At 44.8% G+C, this 17046-nt stretch overlaps 1 protein-coding gene across 1 annotated transcript in view; it reads right to left on the bottom strand.

Annotated features, from left to right (window-relative positions):
- adamtsl3 (ADAMTS-like 3) overlaps positions 1 to 17046 on the bottom strand; it is a 548277-nt gene that overhangs the window by 497771 nt on the left and 33460 nt on the right. The window contains exon 3 of the mRNA XM_080214139.1: positions 438 to 557. Coding sequence (XP_080070265.1) covers positions 438 to 557 — 120 coding nt within the window. The remainder of the gene's footprint in view (positions 1 to 437; positions 558 to 17046) is intronic.

The following is a 17046-nucleotide window of genomic DNA, read 5'->3' as shown; positions in this document are numbered from 1 at the left end:
GTAAGTGGGAGAGCTGTAACTGGGGTAGGGTGAACGGCGCATGCGCAGTGGCCCACACAGCACGCTGATGCCAGCTTCTCGGGCGGGATTGGGCCCCGCCCTTACTGACGTAAATCCCAAGCGGACTCTAAGAAGACCAGTGTGCAGGAATTCAACTGACTAAGTGCACACAAAAAAAATGGGAAAGTCTCCCATTTTCCCACTCATTGGGCATTTGGATCTCTTTTGGGAAAATTGTCCCCAGTGTCTTCATTTCTGAAAAATGGAACTTACGATGAATATTAGATGAAGTGGACATGCAAATTAAGCAGAATGCTGATGTTTGACCTAGTTGCTAAAGGAATGTGTCATGACGTGTCTGATTTCAGATCATCTGGCTTCTGCCTAATTGCTCCTTTGTTCAAAAACAGGCATGTTTGATGAGGCCTTGCACTGACCTGATCATCGTAGCGGTAAGTCAAGACCTGCTCGCCTGTTGTGTCTTCCAGAAAACTCCCCTGTGGAGAAAGTGCAAATTCGGGAAGGAAGTAGACCGTCTGCGATTGTTCCCCATTTCCCTGGAAAGAAAAGAATGAATAACATGATGTTTTTCTTCTTCTTCTCCATTGCAGAAACTAAATATCAACAAAGACTTTTAAAGTGCTTTTATTCTAATAGCTCCAATTTTCCAGTCACTTCAACCCATTTCACCAAATACCATCCATCATTATTAGCATGATTTCCTCTCTGAAATTATTCTCAAGGTGGACATTTAGTCACGTATCAAAAAATTGTTCAAGCGTACAGTGAGTTTGCAAATACCAAGCAAGTCATGTGTATTTGAGAAACAGTTAAATACGATTGCTAAGAGATGAGTGTTTCTAGTTTTCGTGTACAAATATTTGTTTAGCAAAACACAGTGGTGCATTGGTTAGCGTTGCTACCTCGCAGCGCCAGGGATCCAGGTCCAATTCCGGCCTCGAGTCACTGTCTGTGTGGAGTTTGCACATTCTCCCCGTGTCTGCATGTGCTCCAGTTTCCTCTGGGTGGTCCAGTTTCCTTCCACCGTCCAAAGATCTGCAGGTTAGGTGGATTGGCCATGCTAAGTTGCCCTTTAATGTACCCGAACAGGTGCTGGAGTGTGGCGACTAGGGAATTTTCACAGTAACTTCATTGCGGTGTTAATGTAAGCCTGATTAATAAACTTTCAAAAAAAAAGTGCCACTGACGGAGGTGCCAGTTTTTGGATGAAAGGTTAACTGAGTTGCAGTGGATGTAAAAGATCCCACATACTACAGTAAAGAAGAATAAGAGGGTTCTCCCAGGAGGCCAGGCTAACATTTATGCTTTATCAATATCGCAATAAAGAAAGCAGATTATCTGTCATGATTACGTTGTCGTTTGAGAGATATTGCTGAGCAAAAACTATCACATTTCCTCTATCATCATTTAAAAAGCTGCTCATTGGGTGTAATATTCTTTGGGATGTTTTGAGGTTGTGAACGGCAAGATATAATCTTTCTATCTTGCCGATAAGGCAATCTTATATTTGAATGGATGAATTAATCGACTTGTGTTAAAGATCTAATGCCTGCGTCATATTAAGGGACAGAGAAATGTCAACATACATGCGAACATAATGAGCTAGGAACAGGAGTAGGTCACTGTGAGGACAGCGCTATTAATTCATCTACATTGCGGCAGCTGTCGAACCTTTAAAAGAAAATTGCAGGATTTCCAGGAGGCTGGAGTTTGATTTCCACATTTGAAAGGGTTCCTTTCATTGTAGCGAGCGATGTATAGAATGGGAAAGCAAATTCTGGAAAGACACAGCAGGGAAGATTTTAACCTAATCTGTCTGCCAAGAAATTGGCAGAATAAGTTCAGACACCAATATTATATCTAGTTAGAATTTGCCCTCCATTTGGAGTCAAGATTAAAATGGGACAGGCTGTGAAACCACTGTGTGACTATATCCCATCAATTTCCACACCGGCAAGTTAGGTTCAATTGCCCCAAAATCTCAGGAACAGAAAGCCCTTTTCACATTTCAGGTGTAAGCTGTTAATCAGAAGGAGGTTAGTGTTTGGCAATTGTAATGTTTTTATTGTTTTGATTGAATAAGATTGTTGGAAGAAGTGTAACTGGAATTATTTACCATTGCACATTCCAGGTTTAAACGGTTCAATGTTTCTGGGTTTAAGGGCATTTCTGCCCCAGCTTAAGACAGCAGGGGAGAGTGAAATTTACATGCATGGGATTCCCTCTGGAATCCCGCAATCCAGGACAGGACTAGGTTTTACAAAGTGGTGGGCAATGCCAAGGATGGGAGGTGCATCCTTTCCCCAAATAATGCCATTAAGTGGCCCCCAATGGCCACTTTCGGTGCTTTTCCCAGTCAACCTCAATTTTCCGGCTGGTGGACATTGGATACTACGACAACGGATGAATGAACATCGCTCGACAATCACCAGGCAAGACTGTTCCCTTCCTGTTGGCGAACATTTCAGCAGTCACGGGTATTCGGCCTCCGATCTTCGGGTAAGCATTCTCCAAGACGGCCTTCACGACACATGGCAGCGCAGAGTCACTGAGCAGAGACTGACAGCCAAGTTCCGCACACGAGGACGGCCTCAACCGGGATCTTGGGCTCACGTCGCACTATCTGTAACCCCCATGACTTGCCTGAACTTGCAACATCTCACTTACTGTCCTGACTGGACACAATATACATCTCTTTGACCTATGCTAATACTACCTCCACTCACATTGTCTGCACCTTTAAGACTTGAATAGCAGGTTAGCTGTAAAGACTCGCATTCTAATCAGTATTCTGTAAACTGTGTGTGTCTTTATATGCCCTTCTCTGATCAGAACCTTCCACACACCTGACGAAGGAACACCGCTTCCAAAAGCTTGTGGGATTACTATCAAATAAACTGGTTGGACTTTAACCTGGTGTTGAGAGACTTCTTATGACATTGGATATCTCAGAGTGGGAAATGGAAAAATTCACCATCCTTGATTTCTGGTGAGAAGTAGGTGGGGTGGGGTGGGGTGGGCTGGTAGATAGGAAGATGCATAGGAAGCCCCCCCTCTGACTGGGGGTACTTGCCCTCTCCTCAAGAAGCAGACACCTGCAGACCTCAGCCCCACCCCCCCCCCCCCCCCCCGTTTCTGACCTTATCCCCCAAAAACCCAAATGCTCCCCTTGTGTATGCTACCATCCTCCCCACATCCCCTAGGCATTCCCTACCCTCCCCCACCCCCCTCTCTCTGGGATCTCTGCCATTTACCTTCATACTGGCTCCCTGCACTCCGTTCCAGCTGCACTGCTGCAGTACCTCTAGGATTGTCAGAGGATACAGCAGGATATAAATCGGCTGGAGACCTGGGCCAAAAGTTGGCAGCTAGAATTTAACCCGGGCAAATGTGGGGTGATGCAATTTGGAAAGTCTACTGCAGAAGTATATGGTAAATGATATTGGAAATGTTAGCATATAGATGGATTGAGGTGCACAGATCCACAGTTCCCTGAAGGTGGCAACTCAGGTGGACAAGGTGGTCAAGAAGGTGGATGGCATGCTGGCCTTCAGCAGTTGAGTATAGGAATTGGACAATCATGTTGCAGCTGTATAAAACTTTGGATAGGCCACATTTGGAATATTGTGTACAATTCTGGGGTTGCTACACCAGTGAAAGGATGATGATGCATCGGAAAGGGTGCAGAAGAGATTTACCAGAATGTTGCCTGGATTGGAGGACATGGACTATGAAGAAAGATTGAATAAACTTGGATTGTTTTCACCAGAATGTCAGAGGATGAGAGGGGGACCTGATAGAGGTTTACAAGATTATGACAGGCTTGGATAGAGTGGATAGTCAGAGCCTTTTTCCCAGGGGCGAAGGGTCAATTACTCAGGGGCATAGGTTGAAAGTGAGAGGGGGAAATTTTAAGAGGGATGTAAGGAGAAAATATTTCACACAGAGGCTGATGAATGCCTGGAACATACTGCTCGAGGTGGTGGAAGCAGATTCCATAACAATGTTCAAAGGCATCTGGATAGATTCATGAATGGGCAGGAAATAGAGGATTATGTAGAAGCAAGAAAATATTAGATTAGAGAGACATTTGTGTTGGCACAGACTTGGTGGGCCGAAGGGCCTGTGCTGTACTGTTCTTTGTTCTCTTCTGCCCATTGCAGCACCATGCCTGGATGGGCTGGGGAGCTGCCAGCCAATCAGACTGGTTGGCAACACTCCAAGGCAAGATTTCCTTCCCACCTACTCTTAATCAATGTTTATTTGGAGTGAAATGGCAGTGGGTTTGTTAGAAATCACATCCTCTCAATGCCTGGCAGTGAGCATCCAGTCACAACCACTGATGCTATCCATGGCCTCCAAATGGTCATGCTCAGAGGCAAAGAGGGGGGAAAGGGAGGTAAACAAGGAGCGATGAGCAGTGTGAGGGAAAGCTCGGTGTAAAGCACATTATTGTCTGCAAGGGGGAAAACAGAACAAGCTGTACAGATTACAAAAAAAAAGAAGAAAAGCGGACCTCACGTTGTAGAGACTGGCTGGATCAGAGCAAATAATCATCTGGGGAATCAATAAATCCTGGATCAGATATCCAACCAGATTTGCAATTGGAGAGAGATTTTCATCAGGGAATAACCATGAGGGATACTGTGTGGGAAGACTGGGATCTGGCAATATAGTGGGATTGTGAAGGCCAGAAAGAAGGATTTGAGAGATTGGAAGAGCTTCCATTCTTGCCAGGCATGTCAACTTTTTTTTTGTTCTCTTTTGCGTTTCTCCTCCTCTTTCTCTCATTTCCTCCAAAACCTCCACACCTCCAGTTACCCATAATTCTTTACTTCCAAGTATCAAATAAACCAATAAGCACCATGAATGAACTGCCAAAACAGAGGGCGCCCAAGCTGGGGAGAGGAGTGAGTGGCAGGCATAGAAAGAATTCAGATTGAACTGAGCTAGCAAGCAGCACTTGGAAGAGCAAGTCAGCTGGTCTACTGGGAGGCAAGTCAACATCTTGAGTTGGCTGAACAATGAAATATGCCAACAACGCTTGTGGAAAGTACAACCAAAAGCCAAAGAAGGAGCACTTGGCCCGGATGGGCAGGTCTCCCTGTGCCCCAATCTCCGATTGCCGATCAAAGGCTTAGAATCATAGAATCCTACAGTGCAGAAGAGGCCATTCGGCCCATCGAGTCTGCACCAACCACAATCCCACCCAGGCCCTATCCCCATAATCCCATTTACCCTAACTAATCCTCCTGACACTAAGGGGCAATTCAGCATGGCCAATCCACCAAACCCGAAACTGGAGCACCCAGAGGAAACCCACACAGACATGGGGAGAATGTGCAAACTCCACACAGGCAGTGACCCGAGCCGGGAATCAAACCCGGGTCCCTGGTGCTGTGAGGCAGCAATGCTAGCCACTGTGCCACTGTGTTGGAAGGTGGCAATTATCGACAATATGTTCTGTTAATGGAGAATGATAGGTAAGGGAAAACTGGCAGATGGGAAGCACGTCGTCTGGGAATAATCTTGGACGGGCTGCAGTGGTCTGGAGAGTGCCAAGCTGTACAGGGCTGAGGCTGCTGAATTGGATCGGAACTCAAAAAGGAAGCAGAGAGAGTGGTTGGGTTGGCCACTGAGCACAGAGAAACACAGTGGTTGAAACCAGTGATGGCCAAAATTTATAGGCACGCGGCACAACTGGTATTGACAACTGCCAAATCAGGAGATCCCAAATTGTGAGGAGGAGGAGGAAAGGACTGTGGGCAATAATTTGAGTTTCAACCAATTTATTCCAAATCGAGTCCTAGACTCCTCAAATAAAAAGGAAGCAGCTGAAATAAAATGCTTACCAGGAATTTACATGATCATACCAGCAACTGTGTGGCTGAGTAACAGGCTTTGGATGTAACTGTTTAATTTTTATAGGTCTGCATTATTTGCATGAGTAAATTTTCAACCATCTGAAAAAAAACAGCTCAAACCACGCTCAGATTTTTATTTGGCCGATTTACGCGGCTGTTTTCTGCTATTCGCAGAATGGGAGTGATACCTGTGAAAACAAAAACAGCTCAATTTTCTGCTGTTTATACACTATTCCCATTGGTGTCAATACTTTAAACAATCTGACCTTTTACATTTCAAAAACACACATTCTTGATTGGCAGTTTAGCAGCTAAAGCAATTCAATTTTCTAACGGCCGACAGGAACATGTAGCTTTGATATTCTGAATTGGAACAGTTTCAGCCAAGATACTGCGAAGGAAAAAGACCTGCACTAAACACCTAGATGTTCATTATATATCATATCCTTTTATGGTACCAGAATTGCTCATCAGGAATGGATAGAGAGCCTGAGCTCTTCTCTCTTGAGAATAAAACCCATCAGGTTTATTTGGTAGCACTAGCTTTTGGAGCGCTGCCCCTTCATCAGGTGAGTGGAGTAAGAGCGAGGGTAGTGCTCCGAAAGCTCGTGCTACCAAATAAACCTGATGGACTTTAACCTGGTGTTGTCAGACTTCTTATTGTGCTTACCCCAGTCCAACACCAGCATCTCCATATCTTGAGAACAAAAAGGCTAAGAGTGTTGTGTTTTTATAATTATAGAATTGCTACCATGCCATTCAGTCCATCGGGTCTGCACTGACAACAATCCCACCCAGGTCCCATCTCCGTAACCCCACATATTTACCCGCTAATCCCCTCTAACCTACACATCCTGGGACACACAGGGGCAATTTAGCATGGCTAGTGCACCTAACCCACACATCTTTGGACTGTAGGAGGAAACCGGAGCACCCAGAGGAAACCCACTCAGACACAGGAAAAACGTGCAAGCTCCACACAGACAGTGACCCAAGCCGGGAATCGAACCTGGATCCCTATTATAATCGTATAATACCTTGGGCTTACTTACTGTACAAGAAATTTGTACAGTATAACCTCACTACCATGGATGTGGCTACCCCTTTCCCTGAGAATCACGTCTGCCAAAATAGTGGTGGGGAAATATTTCCAATATGGACTGCCCACCGAGATCTAATAAGATCAGGGTTCAGGTTCCACATCCAGAATTTTCCAGGAGGTGATGGGTAAAATGGGTGTGACTCAGCTGAAGCCTTAGAGTATCACCCAATCATTCATAAGGAATTTGGTAAATATGTTGTGGGTTAATTTCTTAACACAAAAAAATGTGAGAACAGTTATACGTAGGCATAAAGCGTGAAGACGTCAGAGCTGTATGTGCTGTGCTCTGCTCAAAGCAAAAGTGAAACTAAGACTGGATCACACGATATATTTCCCTTTTCATGATGTCATGAGATCCGATAAAGGTGTATTACAACATCCCCCCTTTCTTTTTAAAGATACTTTACACATACCAAAAAGGTTTAACCTTTGACAATACATGTTCATAGTTAGGTGCCATCACATAGCTGGTATAAAATGGTTCAATCTACAAGTCTTCAATGTGTAGAGGTAGTCTGCTGTCCAGGTGGTAACCTTGCCTGGAGGTTTCTTTAATTGCTCGCAAAGCCACCTATTATAATCACAACCTTTTGCGGCCCAATGGTTTTAAAAATTTTTTATTCGATTCCTTCTCACTCACTATCAATCCAGCTCATAGAACCATAGGATCATAGAACCCTACAGTGCAGAAAGAGGCCCTTCGGCCCATCGAGTCTGCACCAAACACAATCCCACCCAAGCCCAACCCCCATATCCCTACATATTACACCCACTAATCCCTCTAACCTACGCATCCCTAGATGCTAAAGGGCATGGCCAATCAACCTAACCCACACATCTTTGGAGCTCATACTCTGCTCACTTGGCTTTCTCAACTGAGCGAAACCAGTGGTGGTCCGATTGACGAGCTATGCCACTCGCTGAGTTGAGAGGTTATGTGCAGCAATCTCCATCTCCAAAGCATTTCTATTCAGTCACCACTCTCCGATGCTACAACTCCACTGCAGCCTGACCAAATGTCGCGAGTCTTCTCGTGCTATATAGCATGGCCCAAAATTGTTCTCCATGGCATATATTGCTGCCACCTGTCACCATGTTGTGTCATTATAATGATATAATGCCTAATTCACCATACAAGACAAAGGCACCAATCACTCATAAGACATTTGGAAAACATATTATGGATTCATTTATTAAGGCTAGGCACATGAGTACAGTTATACATAAGTATAAAGTTTGAAGACACCAGAGCTGAGTGGGTGTGCTTGGCTCAAAGCAAAAGTGAAACTAAGACTGGGTCACATGACACATTTCCCTTCTACTGATATCAAGCTGCTATCCCTTATAAATATATCACAAAAATATATTACAGTCCGAAGATGTGCAGGTTAGGTTGATTGGCCGTGCTAAAATTGACCCTTAGAGTCCTTGGATGCGTAGGTTAGAGAGATTAGTGGGTAAAATATGTAGGGATATGGGGATACGGCCTGGGTGGGATTGTATTCAGTGCAGACTCGATGGGCCGAAGGGCCTCTTTCTGCACTGTAGGGTTCTATGATTCAACAGACAGATGACCAAAAAGATGGCACTGGCATGTTATTATTTACTCAGGAAGTCCATTTGCCATGGCAAGATGCACTTTTACATGCATGTTGTAGCCAACAGCTGTGGATAGTGACAGTAGCGGTTCCAACTTTCCTTCTATCGCATAGCTGACCAGGCATCTCTCCTGCTCTTACGACCTGCCATTGACATGTGTTTGAAGGGTTTGTAGCTTGATGCTCAATCTGATTGTACCTTTCTTGAACATTAAGTCCTGAAGCAGGACTAACCTAACAGATATTCATGAAATTATGAAAGGTTTTGTTAGGCTGCATTAAGAGACAATGATTTTTGCAGAATCAATTCCGTGACTCCCATTACCGATGGGTAGTGAGCCCACACACTTCCCTCTCGACCTGTCTGGTTCCATTGCTGACGTAGGCATCACCACGCTCCCACAGCTTTTTGGGCCAACTTGCGATAACCCGTGGCTCATTGCCCCTAAGAGGAGCCGTGAACCACAGGCCAGAATTCTCTGACGTCACGTGCAGCTGAGATTCTCCAGTCCCGCTGCGGAGAATGGAGATTTGGTAGACCATCAACTCTGGCAATGGGAATGGAGTACACAACATAGGAGAGCTCCAGCCATAGTCTGGATTTGGGAACCATTTGAAAAGCAAGCTCAAAAAGTCTTACCCATCCCCCATGCCAACTCAATGCCAGTTCATGTTCCTCAGCTACTTCTCATGGCCCCTCATTTTGCCCATGCCAACTCAATGACAGCTCATGCCCTTTCCATGCCCATTCACCCAGCATGTACCACGTGCTTAAATAATGAGCCACACAACAACCATGGCTTGTGTGGAACTGCGGGGAGAAAGAAAACACCCATTAGCAAATCTTCTGTAGAAAATAAAACTGTTTTTCCCATAAAAGTGTTGGAGCATTGATCAGACAGGCCATTGAGTATTAAAAATAGGCTCCAAACACTTCACACCTCTTATGGCTTTTCCAAACAAACATTGAGACATTGACAAAAGAGATCACAGAAAGAAGAAGTTATTGTAACCACTTAAAGATGTCAATCAAGCAAAGTCAACAATTCTCTTCAGCTGTCAAAACAGAACTCTTCGCTGAACTCATGCTTTTATTTGTTTTTTTTATAATGTGCGTGCCTGGCTGTGCACCTAAACCAACAATAAAATTCTGCCCAACATTTTAGATCGCCTCAAACAAAAGGTTCAGTGTGAATACTGCACCACGGCCCAAGTTAGTATCGTGCCACCCTCAGCAATCAAAGCCTCCCAGAAACTGGAGGGGCTGACACTCCAAAGGATATTTTATAAATCTGATTATGAACTGGGTCTTCAATTCCTTCTGGTACAGTGGTTCAAGCTTCTTTCAAAAGGACTAAACAGATTGGGTCTATACTTGTTGGAGTTTAGAAGGCTGAGGGGGGGATCTTACAGAGATGTATAAGATAAAGAAGGGGATGGATAGGGTATAGGTAGAGAGATTCTTCCCGTTTAGAAAGGATAGCAGGACTAGAGGGCAGAGCCTCAAGATAAGGGGGGGGGCAGTTTAGATCAGAGTTGAGGAGGAACTTCTTCACTCAAAGGGTGGTGAATCTCTGGAATTCTCTGCCCAGTGAAGTGGTGGAGGCTACCTCGCTGAATACATTTAAGACACGGGTAGATAGGTTTTTGATAGACAAGGGAATTAAGGGTTATGGGGAGAAAGCAGGAAAGTGGAACTGATCCACTTTAGATCAGCCATGATCTTATTGAATGGCGGGGCAGGCTCGAAGGGCTAGATGGCCTACTCCTGCTCCTATTTCTTATGTTCTTATGTTCAAACTACTTGCCCTCTGAAAGTGGTCCATCAGGACAAAACGAGCTTAAATATCGTACGTTCCAAAATAACGTTATTTCGGCAGCTTTTTAGGATACAGCGAAAGTGACGCTGAAGTCTTATTTGAAGACGGTGTACAAGCCTAGAACTCGTGCAGAAATCAATGGAGCAGCTTTTCAAGGTGGATCTGGCCAGTTGATAACGAAAGAGAATCTCGAGGCCTTTTGCCTGCGCCCATTCAGAACACGATTTATAGCTTGGAGAGAAAGAAAGACAGTAACCTCCGTACAACAAGTATCTTTCAATCCACATCAAATTAGGAGCTGGGGGTGGGGGTAGAGGAGATTGGTCACATTACGGTCCCGCTGCAGTGAGGTCGGAGAATTTGGTGCCCAGCCGCAATTCCATTCACAGGCTGGGAAAATCCCGTCAGCCGGAACGGTGGTAACACTTCAGCCTGCATTTTAGTACAAGCACAACAATGGTATATCTGTCGGGAGGGGAGTTGTCCCTTTCTATCAATGCTACATCTTCAGAGCACCGTGTTGTGGAGGACATGCCAATAAACAAACTAGTTTCTGAACCGCCAAAGTTGAACATCTGGAAAAAAAAAGGTTTTGCAGCAACCTTGGCTCAGCGACCCATCATGAGACTGGCTTTAAGTAGGGTGGTTGTAGCAGGTTGGAAAGCTCAATGGAAATCTTATATTCGCTGGAAGGAACAGAAATTGTCCCAACCTTTAAAAATTCTGCTCCAGAGATAATTTTTTTGATTTTGCGCTGCCTGCAGAACCAAACTGGGAATCCAGACACGCGTTAAACATGATTTTCTGATCACTGGGTTGAACTTTCTATGGAATGACAATCACCATTTGATCGCCAATCCGTTCCATTTCATTTTACCCCAGATTGGAGCTCACCATTCCTCACCCAGGCCTGCTGAGAAATGTGCCGCGCTGCTGCCCCTGGAGTCCACTCCGTGTACTGCAGGATCATTGTGGAAAGGGAAGCCATACTCCCTTTTTACAGCACTATACCAGTCACTTTAAGAGGCTAGGAGAGACGGTAAGTGTGTATTAGTGAGTAGGTTGTATGTAGGAGGATTGGGGGCATAGCAGGAGAATGAAGGGTCAGAGTATGAAGAGTCAGAGGACTCACTTTGGTTGGCGAGTGGGAGGGTAGACTGGTGGGAAGGGGGGGGGTTAGTCAGGTGGTGAGAGGCGTTCGGGGATATCAGTTGGGTTTGAGGGATAGTCGGAGTAATTGGGGGTAGCAGAGGTGGTAGTCAGAGGGTAGGGTAAGGTAGGGGCTCAGGGGTGTTAGTCGGATGGACCAGAGATTTGGAAGACTAGTTGGAGGAGGGGGTAAATCAGTTGGATGGTGTAGTAAGGAGGTCTGATAGAGCTAGGAGTGGTCAGTAATGTTGTTACCAGTTAGAAATGGTTTAAATCCTTCTAACAATAGAACCATAGGAAATCTGGGTGCAGAAAGAGGCCTTTCAGCCCATCACATCTGCACTGGCAAAAAGGAAAAGAAAACAAGAAACTAGCCAATCATTTTAATCCCATTTTCCAGTGCCTGGTCCATAGCCCTGCAGGTTACAGTATTTTAGATTCAGATCCAGGTAGCTGTTAAATGATTTTAACATTTCAGTCTCAATCACCAACCTAAGCATTGAATTCCAGATATGCACCATCTACAAAAGGTTTTTCCTCATGCCCCTTCTAATCCTTCTATCATTCCCCTTAAATCTGTGCCCCCTAGTAATTGACCCCTCAACTAGGGGAAACAAGTCTCTCCTGTTTACCCTCTTAGACTCCTCATAATTTCATACATCTCAATTAAGCCATCCCTCAGCCTCCTCTGTTCGAAGGGAAACAATCCTAGTCTATCCAATCTCTCCTCATTGCTGTAATTTTTCAAACCCTGGCAACATTCTCCTCTGTACTCTCTCCAGAGCAACTATGTCCTTCCTGTAATGTGGTGACAAAGTTCCCGCTCTAGCCTAATGGTGGCACAGTGGTTAGCACTGCTGCCTCACAGCAAAAAGTCTGACACAGCGCCAGGGATCTGGGTTCAATTCCTGAGTTGGGCCAATGTCTGTCCGTGTTCGCATATTCTCCCCCACGTCTGCGTGAGTTTCTTCCAGTTTCCTCCCACAGTCCGAAAGATGTGCTGGTTAGGTGCATTGGCCATACCAAATTCTCCCTCAGTGTACCCAAACAGGCGCTGGAGTGTGGTAACTAGGGGATTTTCACAGTAACTTCATTGCAGTGTTAATGTAAGCCTACTTATGACAATAATTAAATAAACCAACATTTTATACCGTTCCATCATTACATCCTTGCTTTTGTATTCAATGCTTTGCCCAATGAAAGGCAACACTCCATAGGCTTTTGTGATTACCTTTGGGGTGTTTGGTGGTTGTGATTGAAGCAAGTCTTTCTCTTTTTTCCCCCTTTGCCTCCAATTCCTGACAGCTCACCCTCCTCCCTTCAATCCCACTCTCCCTCTCTACGTCCATGCAGAGCCTCTCCCCAGTTCAGCTCTGCCATAACACTGCTCCAGGTTTCCAACCTACAACCTCAAAAAGATTACCACTCTCAGTTCCTCTCTTACTGGCCAACACTTTGCAACATCCCCTCGCTGTTCTACACTGGGGGAGATCGAATATGTGAACTGCGAACCACAGCGGGCAACAGTGTTCAACCTCATGGAGAAACAAGCACAAATACAGAGAAGATAATAACGCCCTTAACATCGATTGCCCACGTGAAATGTTCATTGTTGGTCCGGGAGTACATCTACTTGAAAAAAAAACCACGTCTGACCTGACAGTGTCCAAAGACCAAAGCAAATCTGCCAGCTTCGAAAACTTGACACTCCGTTCCTCTGTTTTAGTAGAAACATGTGTCAGGTGAGCTGGCTGCAGTTTGCTGCACATCACCTTCCACCTTAACATTAAAAATACGTCCCGGCACACATCCGAGGCAGCTTCCCAATCCGCGTCAGGATAAAGCGGCCCGCTGTGCCCAAATGTGATTTCTTTCAAAAGATCTCTGGACTTTGGTGCATCTGTTCAGCAACTGTTGATCACAAAGATGAGGATCTCACTGAACAGTAGGGGGGTGGGGGTGAATGGGGAAGATTGCAATCTGCACCAAAGTTACTTTGGGGCATCGCTTCACACCAACAATATCTCATGTGTGGTAAGGAAGTAGGTGCAATAATTCAAAATATTGTTCGCACATTGCCTCCGCACAAAGCAACAGACTTACAAGCTTTCTGCTAAGTACATCTGTTCTCTGCTTAGTGTCTCAAATATTTTAAGAATTTGTTCATAGAACCATCGAATCCTTATAATGAAGGAGGCGGCCTTTTGGCCCATCGAGCCTGCCCTAACTCTCCAAAACAGCATCATACCCGTATCCCCACATATTTACTCTGCTCATCCCCCTGGGACACTAAGAAGCAATTTACCATGGCAAATCAACCTAAACTCCCAACACTGCAAAGTCCAAAGATGTGCGGGTTAGGCGGATTGGCAGTGTTTTAGGGCAAACTAGCTAGGGTAAATGCATGGAGCTATGGGGTTAGGGCCTGGTTGGAATTGTGGTTAGTGCAGACTCAATGGGCCGAATGGCCTCCTTTTGCACTGTAGGATTCAATGATTCTACCTTTAGACTGTAGAAGGAAATTGGAGTACCCGATGAGTGCGTGGGATTTAATGGGATTGAGGGTTATAGGTAGACCTAGTAGGTAGGGATATGATCAGCGCAACTTGTGGGCCGAAGGGCCTGTTTGGGCTGTAGTTTTTCTATGTTCATCCAGAGGAAACCCACGCAGACACGAGGAGAATGTGCAAACCCCACAGACAGTGGCCAAAGCTGGGAGTCAAACCCAAGTCCCTGGCACTGTGAGGCAGCAGTGCTAACCACTGTGCCACTATGCTGCCCACTTAGTTAAGTTCTCTTAACCAATTAATTCAACCATCTCCATTATTTCATAGAAAGATATAAACTTATCTTAATTTGTGTTGGTTGTATATGTTAAGCAATATTATTAACAGTTTCTCTCTTCAGGTGTTGTCCCTCTCTCCTTTAAATTTGCAGTCATTGCCCCTCCTCAGAAAGTCCAATCCTGGACCTCTCCATCTGTCAAGCCTTCAACCTCTCTTTCCTCTTCAAAGACCTTGAACATGTCGCTTCCCAAATCTGTTTCCATCTCTCCCAAGATGATACATGTGAATCCCTGCCAATCAAGTTTATGCCCTTGCCACAGTATTGAAAAGGCTCTCAAAAGGGGGTGACACAGCGGTTAGCACCGCTGCCTCTCAGTGCCAGGGACACGGGTTCGATTCCCGACTTGGGTCACTGTGTGTGGAGTTTGCACATTCTCCCCGTGTCTGCGTGGGTTTCCCCTGGGTCTGTTGGTTTCCTCCCACTGTCCATGCTGATTAGGCGCATTGTCCATGCTGATTAGGCGCATTGGCCATGCTAAATTCTCCCTCAGTGTACTCGAACAGGTGCTGGGGTATGGCGACTACGGGATTTTCACAGTAACTTTGTTGCAGTGTTAATGTAAGGCCACTTGTGGTGCTAATCATAGAATCTTTACAGTGATAAATAAACTTTAAGCCATTGTCAAAACGGTTAGCAGAAGGTTTTGGGAGGTGAACCCATGAGGATAGAGAACGAGCAGGAAAGTGGAGATGAAGCTGAGATGAGATCAGCCATAATTGTACTGAGTGTGCAGAGTAGGCTCAAGGGGCTAGATTGCCTGTTTCTGCTCCTAGTTCCTTTGATTCTTTATGATTCCCACTGCCACGAGAGTTCCAAAGACTTGTGGACCTCCGAGAGGAATAAATTTTCCTCACCTTTGCCTCAAATGGGCGACCACTTATTTTTAAATAGTGACCCCTAGATCTCGATTATCCCACAAAGGAAACATCTTTTCCACATTCATCCTGTCAAGACCCTCAGGATCTTATACGTTTCAATCAGGTCGCACATTTACAGCGAAAAAGCAGTGCAACTGGGTCTGTCAAATCTATCTGAATAACTTGCGAGGCCTGAAACGAAGAAGACAATGCACACAAAACGTATCCAGGACACGAAACGTCCCTTTGAAGAAAACCTAATCAACGCCTGTTTTCCCCCCCAAGAGAGCACTAGTAAACTGACACTTACTTTAAGTTAAACCTATAGCCGTGGAAAAACCATTCAGCGTTGTCAATCATCTATATTTTGTTTTCAAATTGAACTCACATTGGAGCCAACCATTTAGGCTTCAGTTGTGCACGTACTTAACTAAAGAGGTAATGAGCCAGGCGTTTTGCATTTCCAGTGTCATTAAAACAGGCCAGGTTTAAAAGAAAAGAATCTTCAGTGTTGCAAACATTCAGTTGCAGAGAGAAAAAAAAAAGACTATACCATTTGTTTAAATGCTTCTCCCTCCGAAGCAACTCTCTAATGAGAGTTCCCAGAGTAGCGCTCAGCAGTTTAGGGCTCGAGTTTTCCCTTTTTCAAAAAGTTTGGCAGCAAAACCTCATGCTCGTTGCCAAAATCTTTTGAGATTTTGGAACAACTGGACAACAGAATGATGAAGGCAGTGGAAAGGTAATTCGAATGTTGTGTTTCTTTTTAAAAAAATTGAAAGCTTGCAAGACGCTGGTCGCGGGACTGACCAAACAAATGTGGAACTTGTTTGCGATGACGTCTCAATCTGGCCAATCAATAAATGTCACACCTGCGGGGGAAATATGGATCATGCGTTTAATCAGGGGCCTACACTGAAGATCTACAGTAAAAATATACAGATGGTAATCCCCTTGACATTTTCCATATTCTTCTGAATAATAAATTTTAAGCATTCCTCATCTGTGATGACCGGAACAACCTTCCTTTCTTTTAAATGCAAAAGACGTTGACTTCTTTTCCAGCTCTTACCGCATATGTACATTTTAGGGTTTATTAACATCTTGAGCTAGGATTTCAGATTAACTGAAGCATGCTGGCTCCTTTTGCACTACAGCTGCGTGAAAGCTTACTCCTGGAAATATCTAAGTGATAAAATCCCACGGGGGCCCCATTCGAATTAGCATCAATTTGAACGGCATTAAATCAATACTCTGATTTGCAAAACTATTTGCATGTAAATCTGCAAAACAACTTCCACTCCAAGATAAAGCTGGATAAAAACAGGGTCATCCATCGTGCCAGGAAATTACTAATGTTAAACTACCATGTACAGATGACATGATTTTTTTTGCTGTAAACCTCTTTGTTGCCAATGTTCCATAATCTACATTTAATACAGATCAACGATAGGAGGGTTACACTGGAGATACTTCAGATTCTTTTCCTGGAATGAGTTAACATTTGGTGTTGTTTAGAGGGGACTTGGGCAGGGTGGGGGGAGTGCTTAACTGATCAATACTGCAGATAAAGGCTTTGTTAGTCATAGTCGTGCACAAATCGTCATATTTATCCCCCAGGTACACTGAGGGAGAATTTAGCACGGCCAATGCACCTAACCAGCATATCTTTCGATTGTGGGAGGAAACCGGAGCACCCGGGAGGAAACCCACGCAGACACGGGGAGAAAGTACAAACTCCACACAGACAGTGACCCAAGCCGGGAATCAAATCTGGATCCCTGGCGCTGC

This window comes from Carcharhinus amblyrhynchos, chromosome 28 (assembly GCF_965287045.1).
Source record: "Carcharhinus amblyrhynchos chromosome 28, sCarAmb.v2.hapA, whole genome shotgun sequence".
Lineage (NCBI taxonomy): Eukaryota > Metazoa > Chordata > Chondrichthyes > Carcharhiniformes > Carcharhinidae > Carcharhinus > Carcharhinus amblyrhynchos.
The sequence above is the reverse complement of the archived record's forward strand: the minus strand, read 5'-3'. Positions and strand labels throughout refer to the sequence as shown.